The sequence below is a fragment of the Cuculus canorus genome, chromosome 4 (assembly GCF_017976375.1).
Source record: "Cuculus canorus isolate bCucCan1 chromosome 4, bCucCan1.pri, whole genome shotgun sequence".
NCBI lineage: Eukaryota > Metazoa > Chordata > Aves > Cuculiformes > Cuculidae > Cuculus > Cuculus canorus.
This window is the reverse complement of record NC_071404.1, coordinates 63,051,027-63,076,804: the sequence shown is the minus strand read 5'-3', so window position 1 is coordinate 63,076,804 and position 25,778 is coordinate 63,051,027. Positions and strand designations below refer to the sequence as shown.

The 25,778-nt window shown below is 35.9% G+C and overlaps 1 protein-coding gene across 5 annotated transcripts in view; it reads right to left on the bottom strand.

Annotated features, from left to right (window-relative positions):
• LRBA (LPS responsive beige-like anchor protein) overlaps positions 1-25,778 on the bottom strand; it is a 410,166-nt gene that overhangs the window by 188,442 nt on the left and 195,946 nt on the right. For all 5 annotated transcript variants that reach the window (XM_054064662.1, XM_054064663.1, XM_054064665.1 and 2 more), the window contains one exon: positions 5,723-5,847. In XM_054064662.1, the coding sequence (XP_053920637.1) occupies positions 5,723-5,847 (125 nt within the window). The remainder of the gene's footprint in view (positions 1-5,722; positions 5,848-25,778) is intronic.

Below are 25,778 nucleotides of genomic sequence, written 5' to 3'. Positions count from 1 at the left end.
ATACCCTGGTTTTGGTTTAGGCCTGAAGCTTATGAAAAATTCAATCACCACCACCCTGGAAAAACAAAAACAACCAACCAAACAAACCCACAAAGAAAAGGAAGTTTAATTTGCTATACAAAATAAAATGCAGTTTATGCACGGTCCTTTCTCCCCTACCAGTAAACTACCACTTGTACAAAAGCCTTTAAAAATACATTATTGTAAAGCTTTAACTGCATTGTACAAACACAAATTTTACTTTCTTCTAAAATGTGCTCTTGTAAATAATGATAACTCAGATTCTGGAGTTGTTCAACGTGAGCTGAAAACCTTCTTGTCATGGAAAATATGCAGCTGATGTTTAGAAAGGTTTTCCTGTAATTAACTCCCCCTTGAGGATTTTAAGTTAGCAGCAGTAAAATTACCAACAGTACACTAATATACACCACATGCACTGTTACTCAGTGGCCTACCAGCATTCTCTATGAGATCAAAAAATGTAAAATAGAATAAAACCATGCCAGGGATAAAGTCAAAGAGTTTGTTGGTTGTTTGTTTTTTTTTTTTTTTTAATACAGGCAAACTGTATTTGTTGTTTAAAAAAGCCCACCTGTACATACCTGCCATTTTTCCTCCCTTATCTGTGTTACACTGAAGATGCTATTTCAAACTAGACTTCTACCTATTGTGATTTAAGACTGAATTGAGAGCCAAGATCATACTTAGCACAACTTGTCCAAAATACTAGTATGTCCTTCAGTCTTTCCTCTCATCTACCATTAAGAATAAACAAAATGGGCACAGCAACTTCCAAGCTAACGGTGTCTGGGCAACAGAAATATACACCCCCTATCTGGTCTTTGTCACTTATTCAGGTTTTCTTTCTTTCCCCAATTAATGATACTATACCGATTCAAAAAACAGACATCTTGCGTAACTGATTTTTCAACAAAAGGTTTTAGACTACAAGTTATTTTAGTCCATTTTTGCAAACCTTTGCTGTCTCTTTGCATACAACGTTACCCACACTTCCTGACATGCATGAAACGTGTATACACATGGGCACAGGAAGATGCAGAGCCCATTCACATCAGCAGATACGAGCTACTGGAAAGCAGTAAGGCATTACACTGAACCAGAATCTTTTTCTGTACTGACTTAACTAAAGCACTGCACTTGAAACCAACACACCCACGGCTCACATGAGTATCTGTATAGGACTAAATATATTCCACACGGACCCACCTATTTTCTGCAGACAAATGCACTTCTGTAGGTAGGCCATAGTCTCGTTCTTTTTCTATATTTACTGATTAGAGATACGACAGAGCGTGACATTGTGTGACTTATTCAGTTCCTACGTATGCTCATGTGTGTATTACATTGGATTTCCTATTTCAGGTCCCAAACTCTGCTCTGTCATCTGCTCTCTCCCAGGACTGCCTACTCTTGGTGTGTCTGGAGCTTCTGACTCCAATGCTGCATACCCCTTTTCAAGATAAAGACTTCAACGCATGGCCTGTGTATTGCACAGGACATAACAGCCTGGTGGCAGAGTATTTATACAGCACAGCAATTTCGTTATTATAATTTGTTACTGTAATTCCATGCAATCCTTTCTGGACTGCTCTGTAAGATCCAGTTTCTTCAAGCAGCTTTTTGCAAACAGATCTCAGCATCTGCAGCGTCTTATTTATCCCAGTTAAATCTCCAACACGCTTGGGTGTAAAAATAATAGTTTAGCTTACATTGCTGAACAAGCTTAACACATTCATAGAAAGATGAATTATTTTCAACTGTTTACATTATATGCAAAATACAATTTTTAAAAGCCATTTGAAAAATAAAGTAGCAGAAAGCGTGATACAGAAGACATTATTACTTTTTTTTAATGTCTGGTAAACATATCAGGAAAAGCACTTCAGAGAAAATGTTAAAAAAGATCAAAATATCCTTACTATTTGTTTTTTAAAAACGGGTTCCCAGAAGCCTCCCTCTAGTCTTACTCTTTGTTTAAAAAGATAACAATGGAAAAATTGACCACTTTCACATCAGATTTTTAAAATATTATTTTTAAGACTTCTTTTTCATCCCTTGAGCGGAGGCAAAGGAAACCAACCACTTGATTGTAATACTGTAGGTGATCAGCTGCTAGTCCCTCCCAGTCATAAAGCTCTGAACTCCACCTATTGCCTTGATGGAAATGCTACAGACTATTTTAATCCCCCTCTCCACAAGTTTTTAGCAGACATCAATATAAAGCAACAAACACTTGTTAAAAAGCTCAATAAGGTATTTTCTAGCACCTAAAGATTCTCTCACAAAATACTGTATTTGGGGTTCAATCTAAAAATACCAACAGGTTAAAAGAATTAATTTTTTGCATTTGCACACCTATTTTGGTTTAATTTCTAAACAATGAGTGAAAGGGTAAGCAGAAAAGAATTAATTCTTCCCATTCCAAACTCTTCCTACCAAACAACCTTCACTTCTCTTCTCTTTCCTTACCCCACAATACACTACAAGACTGACTTTTATAAATAGCCATTTTGAAAGGATTTTTTTCTTTTTTTCTCCTTCCCTCTTTGAAAAATTACCTAAAGCCTTTTTTTCCCAAGCAAGTTAATGTGAACTTGGGAATGGCAATTAAATTGTCAGAATTAAAAAATTTGTTTTTAACTAGAAGGTAGCCAGAAGTATAGTCATGGGGCTGGTATTGATTGTCTGAACAGAGAACATTAGTCTTCAGGTATTTATTCTGCCACCTCTGCACCAGAGGTTCTCCTTCAAATCAAATCAATCCTTGGAAAAGATTGGTTCTTTCTACTAAGACACATAACTAGTCTGCAACAGAGCTGATTGTTGCTGTTGTTCTCTCCGGGTTTCACTGAACAATACCTAGGCTTCCCAATGGTTTGTGAATAATTTTCACAGTTGCAAATTGTGATCTTTTCCTAGACTGTGAGCTCTCTGGGGTGGAGAATACGTCTGGTTGTATTTGAAAGACACCAAGCAGTTGAAAATGTACATCTACTAATGAGAAGTGTGCTAAAATCCATGCCTCCAAGCATGGTTGCTGCAATAATACTTTCCCATTATTTATGCATTATTTTCCCCCATCTCTCTTTTGGCAAAATCCCTTATGCCCAATTTCAGGTTTTGGGTTTGCTCTTGTTTGTTTTGAGAAAAGCTTAAATAGGCAGTAGGGAACCTTTTATTCATTATTTCAAAATACTTTGCTCCAGAGAGATGTAAAATTTATTGAAATAGAATAATTAATGATAGATTATTGATAACAAATCATAAAATACTGGGTAAATATTATGCAAATTCTAAGGATATCTACACCACGAAAACAGGGCCTGAAAGTCTGGTCCCAAAAATCTGAAAAGAATTGGATTTTCTGACCTAAAATTGGCTAATAGTGTAAGTTTATAAACACAATTCAGAAAGATATCAATCAAGTGACCACTCCAGTTTACCCTTCTGACAACTGTACCTTCTGAGACTTAATGAAAATAAACAAACAAACATACAAACCATTTACCACACCAAAAACCCCAAACAAAAAGATAAAAAACCCCCAACAACCTTTGTATTCCTATCCAGTACACTAGTTTCCAGTTGAACTTCAATTTGTATTTTGGCCACTTATTTTACATCTTGCCAGCGGAAGGTCTTGGAACAAGACAGTTGCATACATATTCACACTTAAGTTATATAGATAGCTATTATCTATATTTTCAGAAAGCACATTAAATAATGACATGGTAAACTGGAATATTCACTGGGCAAATAAAGAAACGGAGTGGCAACAGGTAACAAATGCAGTATGCTACTAAATTCAGAATAAAACAACATCAAGTAATTAAATATAGTACAAGTCTGCTAAAGATATCACATTCAGAACAGAAAGACAGACAGAAAACAATTAGCTCTATTTAAATTACCAGGGTTACTTACCAGATATGCGTATTAACTATCTAAAAAACAGTGCTACTTTTATTCACTCTTTTTTTTGTACTGACAAAATTTGTACTCCTGTCAATTACAAACTAAGCACGAGCCACAGCCCTTGAAATTTAGCATGGATTAATGAAAACATTATATTATATCACATATGAAAGAAATAATTGTATTAGCGTGTGTTTACTTATGAAAGAATTAGTTACACAAATATAGATATGAGGGCTAGATACTTTGCAGTAAAATAAAGGTATTTTTCAGTATTTTAATAAACAATCTAAAGATTAAATACAAAAATATGAGTAGAATGCATAAAACTTTGACAAGATCTTTTTAATTTAAAGCAAACATAACATTAAAGGGGGCAGTTGTTTATCCGTGGAGCATTAAACCGAAAGAAACCTTGTGCCCTTAAAGTCCATGGCGTAAAAACACCACATAGTATTAAGAACAACAAGCCCCAAAGCAAAAAGTGCATTAATTAATTCTACATCTTGTTCCTTTTTCTATGGTAAAAGATGTAGGGCTCTATGAACACCGCTTTCAGATCACTTTATTGACTATTCTCTGTATGGTCATTTATTTTAGTGGACTGATGTCACATTTGGCATTATATCAGCTGACATATTGTAGACATTTTCTTCCAGAAATGGCTCTTTAAGGCTAAGCGCAAAGGTTAAAATGCCTGATGGAAACTAACTTTATGACAGTGATGTTCTATATTCATACAACAGTCTTAATAATTTTAAATTAGCACAAAGTTTATGACTCCACATATAATATGTGTGCATGTGTGCATGCATATACGTATGCAGCAATTCATAGAGTAAAGAAGAAAAAAAATTACAGACATTTAAATTACTGTATTCCATGATATGTACTGTTAAGATAAAGGGTACTCAGCTTTAATTATAAGCAAATTGTTTTAAATATAAGAAAGATTTTTCTATGTTATCAATGTATCTTGGTTAGATCGAAAAGACAAAATTCTAGACTAAGACCCAGAGTTCACTAGCTGTGGGTAGTTGTTTGTTTGGTTTATTATAGAATTCTCAAACTGATTATTGTATCAGTTTCGTAAATACATTCCTTTAGAACAGACTGTAGCTGAGTGATCCCTGATAAGAAAATGGGGTAAACAACTGCAAGAAATGCAATTTCCTTTTTTAAAATCACCCAGTAGAAGTCATCATTACCACTTGCTGCTGGAACAATACATTTCAGTGTTTGTTATTATTTCTTCAATATGAAATTATTGCAGAAAAACTTGAGGAATTAAACATAAGTAAAGGTCTGAGTACAGTTCAGCTTCAGAAATGTTACTTTCCTCTTCATGCATCTCTAACGATAGGCAGAGATGTGCTAAGGCTAACTGAAATAATTGCTGTGCATTTCTGATCAGGAAAGATCTTATCCTGAAGTTACTAAAGCATAAATAGGTAATTTACCACAAGAAAGTGTGTCCAGGGATTAATGGCAAAATTGCATCCACTTTTCTTCTGCATAGTGAGAACTACATTTGTAATTATTGTATGCAAAGAACGCACAATGCATCAGCTCAACTAAGATGCAACGAAGAAGCTTAACAAATACTAACATTGCTTATGCAAAGTAACGGTCAGTTTATCTTTGTATTGAATGCATCTGAAATGTAATGACAAAACCCTTTGGTATTTGGGACAATTTTCTAGCACCTTATAAGAATGAAGGTCTAGTCTTTACTGCCACGTACTGTAACCTGCTGCTTTTGGCAAGAAGCAGATTTTACACTGACCATGTTCTCCAGCTGCTTTTAGTGTCGCTTCAGGATGTGTCGATCCAAAGGGGTTACGCACAAATCGTCGCCGGCGCCGCAAGTCATCTTCCCAGTAGTCAAGGCGCCAGAACTCACGAGGACGACTACAATGAAACAGAGGAGCCACATATGTTAGCAATTATCAAACAGCATGGTAGCACTGAATTTCTGCATAAAGCTCTCCTTGTTTGCGCTGCTTTTGCCTTTTTTTTCCTAACCTCCCCCCTTTCTGCAATCTTTTACTTAGGTATGTCCTTGAAAATAACAATATCACCTTCCAGTCTAAGGAACTCCTTTCCCTTTTTTCTTGGAAGGTGAAATGAGCACTAAATACATCATTTTGAAATGAATTGCTGACAGTGTGATCAGTTTCCCCACACTCTAGTGGCATGTGCTCCGATTTCAGCCTCATTTCAGCCTCAGCAGGGCACCTTTCTCAGTGACTGCATTTATAAACCAGAATAGGGAAAAGGCTATTATAAATATGGTATAGCATTACCTATATTAATCAAAGTCTGTCCCCCTTCATTTTTCTTCCTAATTTGTGCCTTTTTGCACAAGGTCAGTAAATCATACCATGAATTCTTGGTCCAGAAAGTGTTAACTTTAATGAATACCTCAGTTACATGGTTATGTATGTGATAATAAAATATTACTCTGTTTAGATGTGCAGGAATTTAATTAAAATAATCTCTTAAAATATTCATTACATTTAGCCCCTGAGGCTTAGAACAACAGAAGAAAATGCATTTCTTTTCCATTTACTGTTTTTAAATAAACCATTCCAGGAGAGTGAAACAGCAATCTATTTTCGAGCAAATCAGATTGGATTTCTGGTTTATGTAGTTGTGTTTTTACATTTAATTAAAAACTACATGTTATGATGTGTAATAATTGCTATATTGAAGGCATACTTTAAAATATTACATCTAGAAAAGGTTATATCAAATTAATTATTTTCCATTGTATGCCGCACATATACGTAGATCTTTTTAATATGGTCATATATAAGTGCCAGTTACTATCTTGTTAGATGATCATGAACGAATGCCACAGTAAAACAATATTTTAGCCCAGAGAATACACAAAAACCCACCAATTTCAGGTACAGCAAATAAGCAAACGGAAAATGCTTGGAGCATAGAATAGTCATGGTAGCCTGAAAACCTGTAAGCCCAAATTCAAAAACACGGATTTTGTTTGTTAACATTGCTAGTATTAAAACAATAGATGAATGCATATATATTCCATTTCTGGTCCAGGAGCAGCTAACAGAAAGTATACCTGTCAACACTGATAAATGAATAGCCACAACTAATTTAGAGATCAATGTTAAAAATACTTGCTATCTACATTCTTAATTCTGAGGTCTAAAGGCAGAAATCAGTTTTATTTAAGGTAAATTAAGGTTTCCAACAAACACGGTAACAAAAGCCAGAATCATTTGCATAACTCTACTCTCAAACACAATTTGTAGACATTAAAAATTGTGAGTAAAAATAGTCTTATAAAAATGAAGGAGGTCTTTGCATCTATTGTCATGGAAATTCGATGCCTTTTTCCAACATAAAAGAAAAGGTAGTGTTATTCTTCATCTTCCAGATTTCTTACTTTCAGAAAAATACTGAAGTATTGGAATCAAATGCCCCAGTATCTTATTTTCACACTTCGTGTGTGTTATAATCATGCTAAAATTGGAATGCTTTGATTATAAAAATTCAATTATTTTGGAATAATTAACCAAACAAAAATTATAAAACTCAGGAAGACACGAGTTTATTCAAAGGTCGATTACTACCTTAAAATTCTCCACTGGTGATTATAGAAAAAAGGCAAAACACAGCTGGCTATGTGCATGCCTTTGATAGTCATAGAGCATGGATAGGCACTTCATCATTCTGCCTTCCTACATTTATCTGTTAAAATTATTATCAAATATCAGCCAGGATGCAGTCGTGAATCACAGACTGCTCCTCGTCTTCAGGGGAATAATACAATGAGGGTCTATTCATCAGCATGGCAATCGGCACGAGTAATTAGTTCCCTAGACTGAGATCTCCTACAAAGCTTATTTCAGTCAGCACCGCAAACATATGACAATGAAAAGCTAATGGGAGCCGTTAAAATTTGTTAACCTCTTCTGCCATCAATCCTTCTGGTATTCTGTGCTACAGTATTATGCAAAGATGGTAAATTATTAATTTGTCATTCATCTATCTTTCGACAGTTTTGATAGAATTAAGTGATGCCATTCTTCTATATAGCAATTACAATTATACTACATTATAAAACTATGCTAAAATTATTGGCAAAATAGGTAATGAGGATCCAGCACAAAGTATTATACTGAAACATAATTTTTTTTTTCAGTTCAGCATATGGAATTTGAACAGGATTCCATCTCCTTGACTGGTATGCTGATTATTCACAAACAAGAACACATCAACTATCAGAATTGGGTATTTATAACTCTTGGCAACCACTGTATTATGAGATTAAAAAAAAAAGATCTACTGTTTACACATAGAAAAATATACAACAACAAAAAAATTTTGTCTGTGCAGACAAAAATAAACACCTATGTTGTCTAATTCTTACAAGTGAGCTGTTTTTGGGAGCAGCCACTGAGACAAATGCACGTAAGTACCAATACAAGCCAGTATACTATAAAGCTGTTGTAGAACAACTGGCTTACTAGTAAGATCAATTAGCTGCGATCCCACCCCAAAAAGGCAGTGCTGTGCCATGCAGGCTTTGTACCTCTACAGCCAGGGGGAGACAGACACTAACAGTGCTGATTTGGGCAGAACTGGCTGCTGAAGGATTATGAAGGGCCAAGCAAGCAGATTTCGGGAACAGGACAGTGCCATCAACTGCGAGGGATGTTTAAAAACAGTTTCCAACCCTCTAATAAAGGCTGCCATATAGACCAAAGGTGCTATATGGACTGGATCAATGAACATAAGTACTCAATTAGTGTAAGTGCAAGAGCAACGTCTCTCTGGGGATTGGGGATTTATGAATAATAAATCATATGATTTGCATGGATTTGTCAGGGCCCCCTTTAACATGATACACAGTAATTAGTGGTTCCCTGGTAACGATATTGACTGAACAGAAACAAAGCTTTGATAGTAAATGTTTCATTCAAATAGCATAACCATTATATTGCTTTATTTTTAAAAACGGTTCCCCAAATTACCAGGTTATGTACTCGGGATCAAGATAAAACCTTCCTCTCAATTCCCATGTAACTAACCAGACTGTTAGAATTGTACAGAGATGAAAAGAAACACAGAATGACAGATACAACCCTGTTCTGTCAGGACTTTGAGTGTGTTGTGTAAAAGAAAAAGCCACTTCGCTGTGGTCAATGGGAAAAAGCTTAAAAGCTCACAGATCTTCATTCCAAGAACAAGAAACCTATTTTCCCTACCAGTTTCAAAGATTAACACAACTGGAAATAAAACATACCAACTGGTGTGCTAGTTTTATTATGGTGCTATAGCAAAGGAATTTTAGCTGTGCGAATTACCTACTGGTCCTCGTACCCTACAGGAGATTTAAATTGATTCTAAGCAGTACAACCAGAAAATGATGAGAGGATCATGCAACTGCTGAAAGATTACTTCTTGTAACACCTTATCCATTGTGTATTTCAAGATATTCTTCTACCTCTATGACCACAGAAAAGAAGCAGTCAGCACATTAGTGTGGATAGAAAAGGGACTTTGTGAGGTGGGTAAGAGGAAAGAAAGTGTAAATTTACAACAGCAGTAGTTTGAGAGGTCTCAGGGCTGTACTTAGGCCATCAGTTAATTGAGAATGTATTTTAGCACAATACAGAAGCATCCATTCGAATCTTTACATTAGTGAAGTACCAAATAAACACAGCACAGCAGAGAGAAACAAAAAAAAAAAAAAGGAAAGGCGAAAGCAGCACAGCATCATAGAAATCGTCTGCAGAGACAGAGGATGACTACAGCTCTAAATGAACTCTTCTATCTAGAAGGCTATGTAGCCTTAAAGGCAAGAAAACTCACTGACATGAATGACAACTACAACAAACAAAAGCAGATGGAAACTAGAGTGTCTGCCCTTGAAAAAACGTGTTACGAAGACTCACACCAGCACAATCTGCTGTTACAGTCTTTGCACAGTCGACTGTTTAAAGAAAAGAAATTCTTGCTCTGCTTATGGCGATCATGTACAACAACACAGATAGGAAACATCAGTCAGAGTGAATTTTGTACTGCTAGAAATGATTGCACTGACACATCTGGAAGCCAAGGTTGTTCCCAGGCCACTCAGTGAGAACACAGTAGGTATTCATGGCATAAGCATAATACGTCATTCACATGCCCTAAGCCCATGTGAAGATATCAAGATAAATTTCCAGATGGCATACTCCTCATTGGAACTCTAACTGTAGAGTTAAGCAGGTGAATCTCCAAACCTAATCATTCCTTGGTCTGTCCACTAAGACTGTCAGCAAGGCAATCAACCAGTGATGGCAACTTCTAAGATGTAAATGATCAAATACAGAGATCCAGGCTAAATTAGTTTCATAGACAAGCAAACACAGAGCGGCAACACAACCTATTCATCAGTAACAAGAGTATAGATTTGAAAGGAAACCTGGAAGAAGGCAGCTCTGCAATTTCTCCATCACTGACTGCAAGCCTAACACAACTTCTTGTTCCAATTTGTTCAGCACTGGTTCATCAAATGGACAGTAGCAGGTGCTACTTGAAAATTACATGAAAAAGCCATCATTGATCACACATATCCATGACATATTTTTAAGAAAAAAATACACCAGATTATTTTAATGCTATTCAGGAATATTTCTTGCTCTATATCTATATCACTTCTGCTTCCACACAAATACTTCAAAAACTCAAGCTAGACATCTGCTGCAAGATACACAAACATTTTTCTCAAAAAAAAAAAAAAGCGATAAAAATTCACATTTGATTGTCAATCCAAAGATAAAAGTGCTGAAGTTCTAGAAAGCACTGCAGAAATCTTGATGGAGTACTGCTAGCAGACTGCAGAGCATCACGTAACACAAGGGACTTTTTTATCTTGTAAACTGAAATCCACTGCATTTTCACACAGCTGTATGTCCAGAATATTAACTAAAATCTCTCATATAAATGCAAGGTATCTTCAACTAACTGACTTGATCAAACACAATTTCAGAAAGCAAGTAAAACATTTTCTGAAGCCCTTCAATATTCTTCTAACAAGCTTTCACAAACTGTGACCTAAAAAAACAAGTTACACCAGAGCATGTTAATATGATCAGCTACATGTCTATAAGCACTAATCTAAAAAGCATTTTGTAAGCACCCAGATGTATTATTAATTTGTAACATGATCAAAAATAGCTAACATATTTTGGAAAACAAAACATTGAGCTTAATGATGGTAAGGCAAATAGATGTAACTTGACAAGAAAGTTCTCAGCAGCAGTACCAAGGTTAGCATTTTATGCAGAGATCCCATGCACGCGTGTTTGTGTTGTCATGTGGTAAACCTAAATCAGAATAGCGATGCTCTAGGGAAAGTGACTTTTTCAGTAAATTAGGTTCCTGACCTGATTCCCAACTTTGCCTGTAATATTCTGTTTTATACTAGTAACCTGTCTCCACTACAGTCTCAGCACCAACTTTGTTACTAAAAACAATAAAAAGAAAAGTGCACATGAGGGGAAGGAAGGAAAGGATGAGGAAGAACTGCTTTGATATAAGAAAAAAAGACATGTAATCATACTCTAATATTAGCAGTCTGTGCCTTCTCATGTTATCTTCATTTCCTTACCCCAAACAGACATCCATATTCCATAGTTTCATAATACAGACTTCAAATGGAAATAATTGGGAACTCTCAAGCAAAACAACATCATGCACAGGCAGGATCTTAATCTCTGTCCCAGTCATTGCTGTAGTAACTGGAATTGGTCATAACAAAGGCCCAAGGCCACACAGTACAACTTCTTTGCTATAATATCAATTATTCAGCATACTAATGCAATCTCTTAAATTAGCATAGTCTATTTGCTTCTTCTAACCCTTCTCCAAGAAAACATCTGTCTTTGTCTGTAAAGGAATCTTTCCTAAAGTGACTTTTGCCTTTATCTATGCTTCAGTTTTATCCAGACTTTGGGGGTTGGGGAGGGGGCGGTGGGTGTCTTCTGTTTGCAGAAGAGAAAGTAGTGCCATTCTGCTTCACATCTTTCAGAAGAAATAGATGTGAAAAGCAGGGTATGAAATTCAGGCACGTCTGCGTGTACTTAGCTTAGAAATGTCACTTTGAGGACCTCTGCACCTTTAAACCTAAGGTATTTCCAGAGTAGAGGAAAAAACTGGCAATGCCAGTAAAGGAAGCACGTCTTAACAGATGCTTCATGGTATTCCCCCATATAAAGAAGATAGTACAAACAGTATAGATCTGTAATTCCTAGATTTGCATTTTAGAAACTGGTAGAAATGTTGTTTGCATGCTTTTATACAGTAAAAAATCAGGATATGATCTCTTTGTCTCAACCAACCATTAGACACTGCAGCCACAATGCCCCACCCAGGCCTCCGAACTCTATGTTTTGAATCACACCAAAAATTGATTCTCATCTAACTAGCAGGCAAAACAAAACTAGAGGAACAATGCCAATTTTAGATATCACAGAGACTCTTTTCTGCATTGACAAGCTTTGAATTCCTCATTTAAAAAGCAATACCAAAAAAAAATGTTGACTATAAATGTTTCAGTCTCCCTCCTGTCAGGGTAAAGACAAGCCCACCTTTAAGGTGTTGCTCTCCTAGGTGATGGTGTTAATAATCTCCAGTTTAAAAACAGCTCTGCTTATGTATGAGATTATGTATGCTCTTCTTTGATCTTTATTAACCCCTTAGTGTCTAATCACAGCCCCAACTTTTTTTGAGGCAGCGTTCTTTGAAGTGCTGGCATTCCAGGGCGCACTGATACTTCAAAGAATGCTCCCTTAAATGCATGGTACAGTGCTAATCACGTATTCCACAACCACTATTTTATCTTAGCCTGATCTTATTTTTATCAGTCTAAAATAAAACTGCACTTTAAAAGACAGTCACCTTAAGACACAGTTCATTTCTTGTTGCATTTTCCTAAAGATTAATTATAAATTAACTGAAAACTACTCCACTCCTCCGTCAGAAATTAACATGAAAAATTTCTCCAGTCTTTGAGAAAAATTAGTTCAGATGTGACACAGACATCGAAGAATGAACATATTCCAAATCTGCAACCGGCTGCTTTGGCTTAGTTGCTCATAAATCTTCCCAGATGTTCCACATCCTACACCTGATTGCAGTCAACAACTTTTGTTTTTAAAAATAACTGCAGCTCATCCTATACAGATTCCTTGAACTGCTATTCACATTGAAAACAACATTAATGACCATAAAAAACAAAAGAATAGGTACACCACATCTCACTGGAGTATTTTTACTGTTTGTCTAATAAAGCGGAATTTTAGTCTGCAGCTCTTACTCATGCCTTCTTTGTCAAAATGAACAATGGAATATAAGAATATAGACTAGAGGATAGATGATAAAGGAGCCAGCTCAATCTCTATCTCCTTAGCCATTCCTACTGGGTCTGATGCTTTCACCTTAAGCACGTGCATAGAAAAGACCTATATCTTTTCTCGCTAATTACAGCATTAGCAGATATTCTGTAAGGAATAAAGTCCATCGAAATATTATGACTCAGATTAATTCTCTACAGTAGCTTGGAATTTGAGATGATAATCTTTCAGCATTTCTACATACACAGATCAACTTTAAACCAAAACAAGAAAATCTCCTCATATCTTTCCATTGTTTGTATATTGTTCTGACTCCAAAAGTATTAAACACAGGAATTACAGTAAAGCTTTTTCTAAAAACCTTAGATTTGACCTGCCCCAAATATTTCAGCTTCACTACCATCTCTTCCAGAAGAAACTGGATGAAATCACATTCCCACATATCTGCATTTTAAGAGCTGTGGCTAACCTGAATCCTCTTTTATAGCTCTCTTAACAGCTGGATACTTTTCTTGCTTCCATAAAAATGTAACAGTGCACCCCTCTGATTCAGCAAATGCTTTTCTGTTCTATGTTCTCCTAAGGGAAGTAACTTTTTTTCCCTTTTGGAAATATATTCTCAATGTCCTCTGCCAGAAAAGTTTAAAGTAATTGCTTAATTTTTTTTACCTTTTTTTTCCTCCAAAACCAAGTATCTAAAAACTAAATTAAGTCAGTAATTCAACAATCTCCAAGGAGAGGAATAGGAAAGATGACCGAGACTGAAGTACAATACCTATAGTTTTCCACTCTTGAATTAAACCCTTCAAAGTAGCACAAGGTCTATTGAAGATCACTTGCCTTCAAACCAGCCTTGCCAAAGTAAGTTTTCCATTCAAGAGAGACCAACCTCTTAGTTCCTCTGATAGGACAGACTGTCCTCCAAATTAGGAGAGAGGGAACAACTCTGGCTTAAACATGTCTTTTTATATATATTTTTTTAAACCAGCAATAATAAAGAAAAGAAAGACCTCTCTGAAGTCTCTAAATGCCTACATATCAAAATACATACATTTCATCTTTTTATTGTGGACAGAATTTGAGTGCATCTAGGGAGAGAAGAAAATTCCCCCTTCAACCTCTTGCTTAATCACAAATTAATTTGAACACCCTTGTCCCTCTGCTTTAAATAACATCAGGGGGAATAGGTAACTCTCTCAGGTCCACAGCATGTTTGGCTACTGTTAAATAATACCTTGGAAAAGGCATTATCAATTTGTCTTACAGTCTTAGAGACAAAGTTTTAGAGACCCAACGTCAACATTATCTGCATTACTTCAACACTCTGATATAACTAAGATCAAAGCTTATATTAAAAAAAACAAAAACAAAAACATACAAAATCAAACAAAAAAAACCCAAACCAAATAAAGCCATCCTTCAGGCACAATTTAAAGGCTAACACTGCTGTCAGGGATTTAATTTAGGATTAAAAAAATCTGAGGAGTGCAAAAATCTGGGAAATTACTTCATTGTGTGATGACTGCAGGAACATATGTAAGAAAGAGTTCAAGTAACTGCAAACACTGTCTCGCTCTCTGAGACAGGAAACAATAAGTACAAGGCAGCAAGATCACTAAGTAGCACATGGAGCAAAACTGCTGTTACCATATTAGCACAGCACAGTCAGGAAACAACAATAGAACTCAAAAAACTTTAAAAAGGTTTAACTTATTAAATATACTTTGCCTTTGGAAGCCTTGCAAAAGGTGGCTAAAAATAAAAACACAGCACTGAATTATGATGAAGCATCATTCCTGGACCACACAGAGAATACTGTATTTATTCAAGCTTTAAATGAAGGAAAAAGCAGCCTGAAAACAGACTTTATCTTCTCTTACATGCGGTCAAAGAAACAAGAGACAAAAGGCTGGCAAGAGGCAAGTTCAAAACTGTTACCTGACACAGTCTGCAAGTGAGGATGCTGCCTGTGAATAGCTCTTTGTAAGGTGGCAGCTACGAGCTACAGGCGGCGTCAAGAATACTGTTTCACACTTATCTGCTCCAGTCCGCAAGAATGAGGTGCTCAGGAACATGGTTTAGTGGCAGATAGGAACAGTTGAACTCAATGATCCAAGAGGTCTTTTCCAACCTAGTGATTCTATGATTCTAACTCACCGTGAAACACCATGTACAAAATACTACTGAGGATGGAAAAGCAGCATTAAAGGTACAGACATTAAGGGGTAGATAGGTAGGAAAAATGTTCCCAAGATGGTGAGCTGATGGTGAGAGAATAAGCTAACAAAAAGCTGGAGTCTCCATTTGGAAAGGTCCATATTTAGGGCCAATGTCAAGAGGCAGGGAGGCACACCAAAATTCTGCAATCAAAACTCTCAGTGGTGACTCAAGTGGTGGGTTAAGGAAGAGTAAGATCAAACTGATCATGTACAATGTCTCCCCTAATATTCTGCTAGTTGCCAACTATTTTCAGCTTAGGGGATTTCCTGAGTCTAATGTGGTTTGTCTATTTATACTCCTCCTTCCTCCTGATGCATTTCTCTTCCAAGTACTCATCCGCAGTAGAGAAACAGATTTCAAACAAACTCATGTATCAGTGGCCTCAACCCCCAAGTTCAGAGCTTGGGAAGAATTACTACAGTGAAAAACAACAGGCTGGAACTGTGCTAACTTCTGGTAATTTCTGTTCTAATGTGTCACTTGCACTAAGGTCAAGAGTTTTACATGGCACAAGCAAACCTTAGTTTCTGGACTACAGAATTCTATGTGTGTGTGTATAAATCAACTATCTGCATAGCGTGTGATACTGTTAACCTTCACGAAAAACAACAGGGAGAGTAAAGAGAAAGATCCTTTAGATACTAAAGGACTTCCTAACAAAACTAGAAACTGCATATTTAAAATCTGGAATGCAAAACTGAGAGCAGAACCATAAGCACACAATCCACATTTTTTGCTGGAGATGTTAATTCTTGTTTTATGTAAATTCTTCAGAGAAGATTATTTAAGACCATATCATTGTTAAATTATTGTGTAGATACTTATAAACATAATTTAGGTACACCGCATCACAATGCACATTTTATTCCTTGAATATAATCTTTCTTCTGCATATATAAACCGTGTGCGTAATTATCTGTAAAGTCACACCTTTCTCCATTACTGAGCTTTAGAAATTATCTGTTATCCCTGCTAAAATAAGTTAACCTCTTTTTTTTCAGTAGCCTATGATGAAAAACATAAAGAACACATTTTGATACAGTAACGCAACTTCTACAAGAAACCTTGTTTACGAAGTTTATATCCATCACAGAAAACATTCATAAAGAAAAAAAATAATTAAAAAAATTTAGAAGTATATTGTTTTGCAATTAGCTTCCCTGCTGACAGAAGAGTCAATTCAGACTGACGCTCAAAATTGAGAAAAGACTGTTTCATTTCATCTTGAAAATTGAATGTTTTCACTTTGTTTTCAAAATTAAAAGTCTATATATTTTGTAAGAGATTTCAAAGATAAGATAAAAGTGAAGTTTTCCATTCCTGTAAAAACATTAATGCTTTCAGAAGACAAATAATTCTTTCTCATTTTGGGAAGAAGATGTATTTGGTATTAATGAAATGAACAGAGCCCTAGAAAAGAATATATATAGTAATTTACATGCAAAACAGTCTGCTTTTTTAAAATGACTTATGAATTTTAATTTGGACTGTTTCAAATATTGAATATATACACAGCTACTTGTACTACATTTTTCAACTAAAAATTAAAAATACAGTAATGAAAACAATGGCAAAAGGGCTCAAACAAAACCTGATCTTTTGCTACAGTTCTCAAGGTCACAGGATTCATTTTCAGTATCATGCACCATTAAAATTTACTTTGTTGTATTAGTCACTAAGAGGGATAGAGAATGTGGTTTTCACAAAAAGGAAGGCTTTTATCTAGACTTTCACCCTCTTTATAGGGAATAACTTTGCTAAACTTTGGAAATGAAATACATATGTGAAGCTATATGGGCAAGCAGCAAACCACAGTGATAGTTTTGGATTACTTACCGAACCATATGATAGAAGTAACCAATCTTTGATACTAATCGCTGCAAGATGCTGTTTTTCCCAAAAATTTCCCATGAGGGAAGGGGGCAGTGAGAGGAAAAGAGACAGACTGACAATCATCACAGAGATTACAGCACACTGTATGGGATTTGGGGATTAGAAATTAACACAGTAACAAATGTAACAGATTCCAGATTCTTTGGTTGAATTTATTCTTGGATGTGAATTCAATGGCTTTCGAATGTTTCATAAGAAAGAAGTTTGTAGCTAATTCTACTTGCCCCAAAGTCTTCTAAGGTATTAATTTCATTTGTGTTTACTGTGTTCTAATAATTTGTAATAAAATTGCACAAGTCAAAGTTAGCGATGTTAGAAGAACTTTAATTTTTCCACATAAAAGCTGTTGCTCAAAGTATTTCTTTGGTTATCTCTGTACAAAGCTGCCAAATATGGCCATGCTAAAGGCTTTGGAAGTTCACAGTTTGCATATGATCAGTAGATGTTTGCTAGTGGTAAAACACCTTTCAAGATGCTGCCATCCTTCCCTAGGATGTGCCTCTTAGATTGCCCCACACCACACTTCTCCTACTGGATTGTGACCTCATTTGCCACTGAGAATAGTCTTAGTTCATGTCCATGGCAAATATGCATTATTCCAAAAGACCATCAGGGAGTAACTCCTCTAGTCCAGAATTATATCTACTAAAAATATCTAAACTCTGTCTGAAATGGCTACTCCAGAAATACCAAGAGGCACTGGGACGAAGAAAGTTGCAGTTGTCTTTCACCAGTGCTCTCTCTGTCCACAACAACATAAGCAGCACAAAGGAGGGAATTATTTCATCCAGACGAAGAAGAGACAAAGAGCTTATGAGGCATCAAAGAAAGTATCTAGATGTGGACGCCACAGAAGATAAAAAACATGAGAGGGAAGGGATTATGCTTACATGATCTGCTGGTGATCAAGCAAAGAAAAGAGGACAAGAGCTGGGAATCAGTAGGACAAGTGGCAGAGCAGAGAAGGGGTGGCAAAAAACCCCAGGTCTATCTAGGACAAAAACCTGGGAAAAGCAGCAAAATACTAAAAAAAGAGAAAATTTGAAGAATTAATGGGAACAGAAAATTCCCATTTTTGGAGGCAGGCCAGAGTAGAAAGAAGGCTGGTTGGGGGGGTGGGGAAGTGGAGTGGAAACATTTCTTCTATAATGTTGTTGTTAGGACATTGTATGTAATTCAAGAGATGCATCAGGACTAGTAAACACCAAAGCTGAATGCTACAGCTTTCTTATTCTTTAAAACTTTAGGAACAAAAAATATTTGCCTTTCTAGGGTAAAAAGAGTACTCATGGAGACTATTTGCTGTGCTCGTAATTTAGAAAATATTGTTTCAGTAATCAAACTTTAATGCTGCTATTTAGAACCAGAGACCACAACAGATGTATAATAAAAACCACAGATACAAAGGGCATGATAAATCCAGTGATTAACACTTTAGGGTTTTGATGGTTTGTTTACACATTTGTTTGGTTCTTTTTTATTACATAAAATTATATATTCCTTTATTTAAAAAGAGAAAGTGTTCTTGCATTGCTAGCATTACTGTACTGTGAAATAGCATTTTTCCCCTTAAATACACTATTACCCGCAAGCATATGCTTTGTGTTTCTAAGTATCATTAATAAGGAAGTTGCCTTAAAGTCCATTCAAGTAACAGGTCAATATTCCTAGATCTGACATACAAAAGGACTTCTGAAACCAAGCTTGTTGTTTTTTTCGTTTATTTTATATCTATTTTTCCTCTTGTTCACCCTCCTTTGAAGTCAGTCTTCAAAGCTTCAATATCAATTGGAATGCAGCATTAAGGATTTTACGACACTATGCTACCTAAACTTTTATTGTTTTGTTGCAAAATCATAATCAGAAGGATTAAGCTCTTCTATTCGGCTTTTTGGTTGGTTTTTTTTTCTAATTTATTCTTTTTCTTTAATACCAATTTCAGCATGCCATAAATCTGTAGTGCGCCCCTTTTAGTCTCCCCACAGACAAAATAATGCAGTTTACACTTAAACATGCTCAAGAAAAAAAAATTAACATTCTTTATCATTTTCTAGCAGAGACAGTTAATACTCTCAGGCTACATTAATAGAATCTTTCTGCCATTGTAGAAAGTTTGATAGCACTCTTATTTCAATGTCTGAATTTTTCTCCTTTTTTTGACAAAGACAAATGATTGCCATCAATCAAGATCCAATCGGGTATACACAGAGTCAAGCAAATGCATCACTCTTTACTGGTTTTCCTGCTATTTGTGCAGGCTTTGCTCCATATTATTTTATAGAATGATCAAAAAAGCGGCCATAAGATAGATCATTCACACCCACTGTAAAATTAACTTTCATGAATAATGAGAGTTTTAAACCTCAGATAATGTATATGTTATACAGAAGATATTGCCAGAGTTCATTTCTGGCTAGAGATTATGTAAATGATACTATATGACCTTTATCATTACAAACAGGACATGCAAAACACATATTATTTCATACATCATTCTAAAGCAAGTCAGTACCTAAAGGAGAATCAGTCATTTATAATGTTCACGGTGAAGTGCTAAGGTTGCAAGAAAATGATATGAAGTACTTGTGATATTTCTGACTACTCCTCCCCCTTAACCTGTTACTTATGTGCTCTAAACATACTAGAACTAACAAAAATAAAAGTTTATACCCTTGCTTCTTTACTAGAAAAATAGAATTTTGTTTCTTTGTATAAAGATCATTTATCTCAAGACTAAACTATGCTGATAATAACCATTTATGCCAATCAAAGCCAATGATATTGAATTAATAGCAGAGCTATATTTATATAATGAATGAAGAAGTTCGACTTTTTATGTAAAACAATATTTTGAATCACTTTTCTTCTGTTATTTCCTTATTACTGAACAATAAGCTAAGCAAAGTTAAATTGCTTAAAGATTTCCCAAAGATAAAAGGTATCATTCACCGTGAAGGCTAGACAGGAGATACACATATGGAATCAATGATGAACTCTAGGAAAGATCTAGCCAACCAATGCTCAGACTGCACTGTTCCAAACCTTCTCTTTTCTGCACCCACGAGGAACAAGAAGAGGATAAAATGTGTTTTAAATTTTGAGACCTACATAGCTATTATGTATTTAAGCACCCTATAAAAAAAATCAGGGTTAACAGAATTATATAAAATTACATATAATAATTATTTTAAATATATTCTATATATACACACACATTGAAATAGCATATATGCATCAAAGAAGTACCTATTCCAAATCATCAAGACACTGGTATGAGCAAGCGTTAAAGTGAAAAGTCCAGTTAAATTGACTGCATATCATTCTTCTGTCAGGGAGTATGATGAGCCACAGTTTGCCAGTTCTTAGTTCTCAATATCTTTCTTACTTTCAAGCCTTCCGTCTACCAGTTCATTCATCCAATCCTAATAGAGTCACATTTCTCTGACAGGTTCAGTAGCTTCTGCTGATCTACTAGATCACAGCTTTAGATATCCACTGAACACAACGCTTTACAAAATGACCAGAGAGGATCTGGTTACATCCCCAATTTATTTAACACTCTGGTATCATTTCTCCAGTACAAGTACATTGTAGTACTTTTCCTTAAATCTCCACAGTCTTTCTCTACAACGGACTAATCCACTTACTACTTGGCTGGATGATCCCTTTTTATTGCAGACATCTCAAGGCACATAAAGGAGAAGGTGGCTGGAAAAGATGACTCTACAGTCTCCAGAGAAAAGCAACAGAGATAGTACAGAGCAGAAATGACACTGGGCACCTCATCTGCCTTTTCAATACCAAGTATGAAATCTTGGACTCCAAACTGAAGAACTGCTGAGTATCCAGAGCAACACTGGAAGTCAGTAGAGATTTTACTTTTTAAAAACATTGTACCATGGCCAGATAGTCTGAAAACCTGGCAGAGGACACTTATGACTTTAATGTCTTATGTGTCCCAGTCTGTCATCTATAAAATTGGAATAATTACGAGTCACTGTAAAAAAAAACACTCTGAAGATTTGTGAAGTCAGGTACTATAACAGAAGCACTCTAGAAAATCATGAGGTTCAGCCCTCCTCCTCTTCGATGGACAACGTTCAGGGAAGACTTTGTCTGTCTGCCTGCCATGAACACATCCATGAGTTCCTGGATCCAGTTTCCGAGTCCAGCTCTCACCTGCTGCCGAGTCCAGTTCAGGACCTTACCTGCACCTGCCCTGCAGCATCAGCAGTAATGTATGGTCATCAGGGAGTTTGATGGGTTTTGTATTCTTGTAATTATTTTATTATTCTCTTATTAATATTATTCTCTTCCTTCTATTATTATGTGATTAAAACTGTTTTAGTGTTAGTCTCCAACTCGCAAGTCTCTCTCATTCCCCTTTTCCCTTTCTTGTGGGGGATGTTGGGACTAAAAGCTGCCCAGTTTAGTTACTGACCTGGCCAAGGAGTGAGGGGTTAAACCAGGACATCACTAAGCATTACAATGGTGACCTGAAAGCAACAGTGTGAAACTCTCCCATTCAAAACTGATTCATAACACATACAGAGCCAAAATGTGGATGAATAAGTAATGCAAGTTCAGACCCTCACTAAACTTTTGAGCTATTGATTCTGTAACTTTAACAAACTCCGTTAACGTAGGGAATTGGGGTGTGAAGTAGCTGCATTTGTCTACCTGTCCTCTCCCCACTGGAGAGACAGCAAAGAAACAAGGGTAGAAAATGGAAAAGGTAGAAAATAATAGAAATTAGCTGTCACCTGGAAAATCACCGGCAGTCTAAATGTTGTAGAAATTATTGCCAAAAAAATCAGCTTTATGAAAGAAACTAAGCTTTGGTTGGGTGGATTTTATCATAGAACACTTCCACCTCTTTAAGGGAGCAGTTCCCTGCAGCCAGAAGGGTCAAGCTAGGGCAGACACCTCTGTGTGATACTAGAACTGCAGTTATACTGCTGTGGCCCTTCTCCCACACCAACAAGCCAGCACACTTATTGACCCCTTGAAAAACACCAAGGAATTCTGTCCTAACAGACTTCCCAATAAAATCATTGACATAAATACACAGCCAGGATTGCAGCTCAGCAAAAACAATACCAAAAAAACATTTATATGTCAAATTGCTCTGTAGCCTAATCGCACAGGAGCTTACAGCTGCATCTTCAGGCTAATACACACAGCTTATATCTCCAAACAAAAACAATTTTAGGATTTAAAATATCATAACCCCAAATGTAAGTATTTTTCCTTTCTCCCCTTCCCTCAGTGGCAGTTCTGTAACTACTTCACCTCATCCTTCTCTGAAGTCATTGCTTTCATCAGCTGCAGCTCTCAGTTTCCAGAGCCCTTTGTTATTTTCACCTCTAGTTCCCAACCCCCTAGTGATTCTATGATTCTCCTCCTGGTCAAGGGTCCTTCTGGCCATTTTCATGTCCCTTCCCGCCAAGATGGGAATGCCTTTATACACTTCTTCCTCACGCTTTCCTTGCCATTTGTTTCCAAAATCTAAAAATTGTGCTGTGGAATTCAGTAGTAGAGGCACGGTAATGCAGAAATATGGTGATTTAGGTTGTCACTGACCAGTTTTCTGTCTTTTACAGGGTCACTTGAAGCTGATATACGTGCTAATCAGACACTAGGAGTTCCATTTACTACTTGTTTTCCCCTCTCCGGTTTTCCCAATTACTTCTGAAATACTAGTGTTCGAATCAGTCATGGTTATCACGCTTCTCCATAAACCAACTCCAGTCATTCTGCCAGAGCTGCGGTTGAATCAGTGGCAACATCATCTACCCTGACCAACAGCACCCAAAGAATAAACCCAAGAGAAGAAAACCGAGAACTCTCTTCAGTTCAAAACAAGCTAATCAACAGGACCACAATTACAGACCAAACAGTGAGGACTGCACTATGTGTTGTAAATACATTTTAACTTGTGAAAAAAACTTGTAAAAAACCAACCTTCTTTTTTGTCTTCCTTCTCCTAATCATGTTCTGAACTCATGAGCGTTAAGTGTATCTCTAGCATTATGTCTGCATAAAGCACTGACATCTATTGGATATTTTCCCTCCACTTCTTGAGTGCATTTTCCAGCAACTGTTCTGCTTTCATTAGCTCGAGCAAATGCAAATATGCCCTTAAAGATGGAGATAATAATAATTTTCTAACACACGCACCTGAAAGAAAACCAAACCAAACCAAAAGATGGAGTGCAAAAGACAAAAGAAGCAGAGACAAGGAAAATAATCAGTTTTACTTCTGAGCTATACTTTCTTTTTCCTCAACACTTTCTTCATATTTTCCTTCTCACTAGCATGCCAATCTTTAATGGCCTGTCTTTCAGATGATTGTCTAATATATTAAATGCCTCATAATTATATATATATGTAATAATACTACTGTGCCACTGGGTAATCTACTTAGTAGAGGTTGTGCAGAATTTGCATTGCCTATATTCTAAACTCAAAGCAAGTACAGTAAGAGATAAATTAAAGATAAATATTTTTGTACTTTGTCTTTAAATTGTATCAAAATATCTGTTTGATCAGATAAAGGCATTGGCTATTCCAATGCAAGACAAAATCATATTATGTTAGCATTAAAAGCATAGTTATCCAAAACAAAAATGACCACACAGTATGAAACAAATTAATGATGTCATGTAATCACAGTATGCTTAAATCAATTTACTTCTAATTTGTTTTTTTCTTTTCTTTTTCAAGCCTTGCTTTCTACTGTTTAAGGAAGAAAAATTTAAACTGTCATCAGTTCTGTCCAAACAGAAAAACTGCAATGCCTGTACTCCTGCACAAAAATAATACACTCTGAAGACAAAAATAATTTACATAGTAAATTATAACATACTTGCAGGATCAACTGAGGGCAAAAGTTACCTTGGTCAGGGAGAAAGGCATAAGAGTTCAATGTCTGGCTTGTTCTTTGACCTAAACAACTTTTAGATGGATGTCTAACAGCACAGTCTACCATACAGAACAGGAGTTTATATTTCTCTTGCTTCCTTGTTTATATATTTCAGATTTTTAACCAAACAGAAGACATATAATGACTTAATCCCCAAAACACTTTTCAAATGGTACTGTGTGTATATCATGTAATTGAATCAATAAATTTTCATGGCCCAGTGTTTACCTTTTGCTGCAGAATGAACTGTAGTACAAGAACTAGTTACAGCCATTATACTGATAATGTGGCAAATACTATGGAGTCAGTTTGAGTAAACTCTACGAGGTTACAAGGTCAAAATAAAAGACTGCATAATTTATCAGATCAGGCAAATCATCTTGAAAGTACAGAGTTAAGTGCGGCATTAGCCTGAGATTACCGCCTTTCATGAATAAAGGTTAGAATCAATGTTTATTCAGTCATACTATAGATGGCATGTCCTGTATAAACTTCATTCATTTAAAGAAATCCTTCCTGACACTGCCACTATTTAAAACAGTGGAACATAAGTAATGCATGCCGTTCTTTTAGGATTACTGTTCCAAACCATCTAATATTCTTGAACTTTCAAAATACCAAGTCCTAGATTATCAAAAAATACCTCAAGTAACACCCTCCCTCGCAGTAATGAGAACAGGTTTTATTTCCACAAAGCTTGCTGACAAATTTAGTCACAAAAGTAATGCAAATATAATCTTCTCTATGTAATATAAGCTTACTAAAATATGCTACAATATATTTTCATTGCATATTAATATGCAAAAAACCTAAGGAAACCAGCATAATAGTCACCTAAAAACCACACTATTTCCAATTTTTTTTTTCAAAACTGTACGGCTAGTCTCAATTTCTGACAACTTTTACTTTTGGCCTCAAAATTATAACACTAACCACTTTCTACTGCTATTCACCAGTCAAAAATTCAGCACAGTTTTCGCAGGATGAGTTATACAAGTAACGGAGAGCAAAAAGGCAAAGTAAAATAAATTAAACCAGTGAGAACAGATCCTCTGAATGCACAGAATCTAAATTGTTCTAAACTGATATTTTTTTTCATGACTGTGGATTAGTTGAAAGTATGCAAACAGAAGGCTAGTTGCACTGGAACTCATATTTCATGTTGGATTTTATTAAAAAGGCAAATCTATGGAAAGTTTTTAAACTTTTGCATGTTAAAAGGTGCTTAAGCATGAGAATAGGAAAATGAATAAATAGGCAGCAGTACTTGGGCATCTGAAGTGACAACAGAGAAATATTAAGCCTCACCATACCTACAATAAGGAGAACACTAGTCAGTCTCTATTTCACAAAGCAGTCTGTATCCACTAAAAAAGAGGAAACTCAAGGGCATATATTTGGTATAAAGCCATCCCCTTAATGGAACA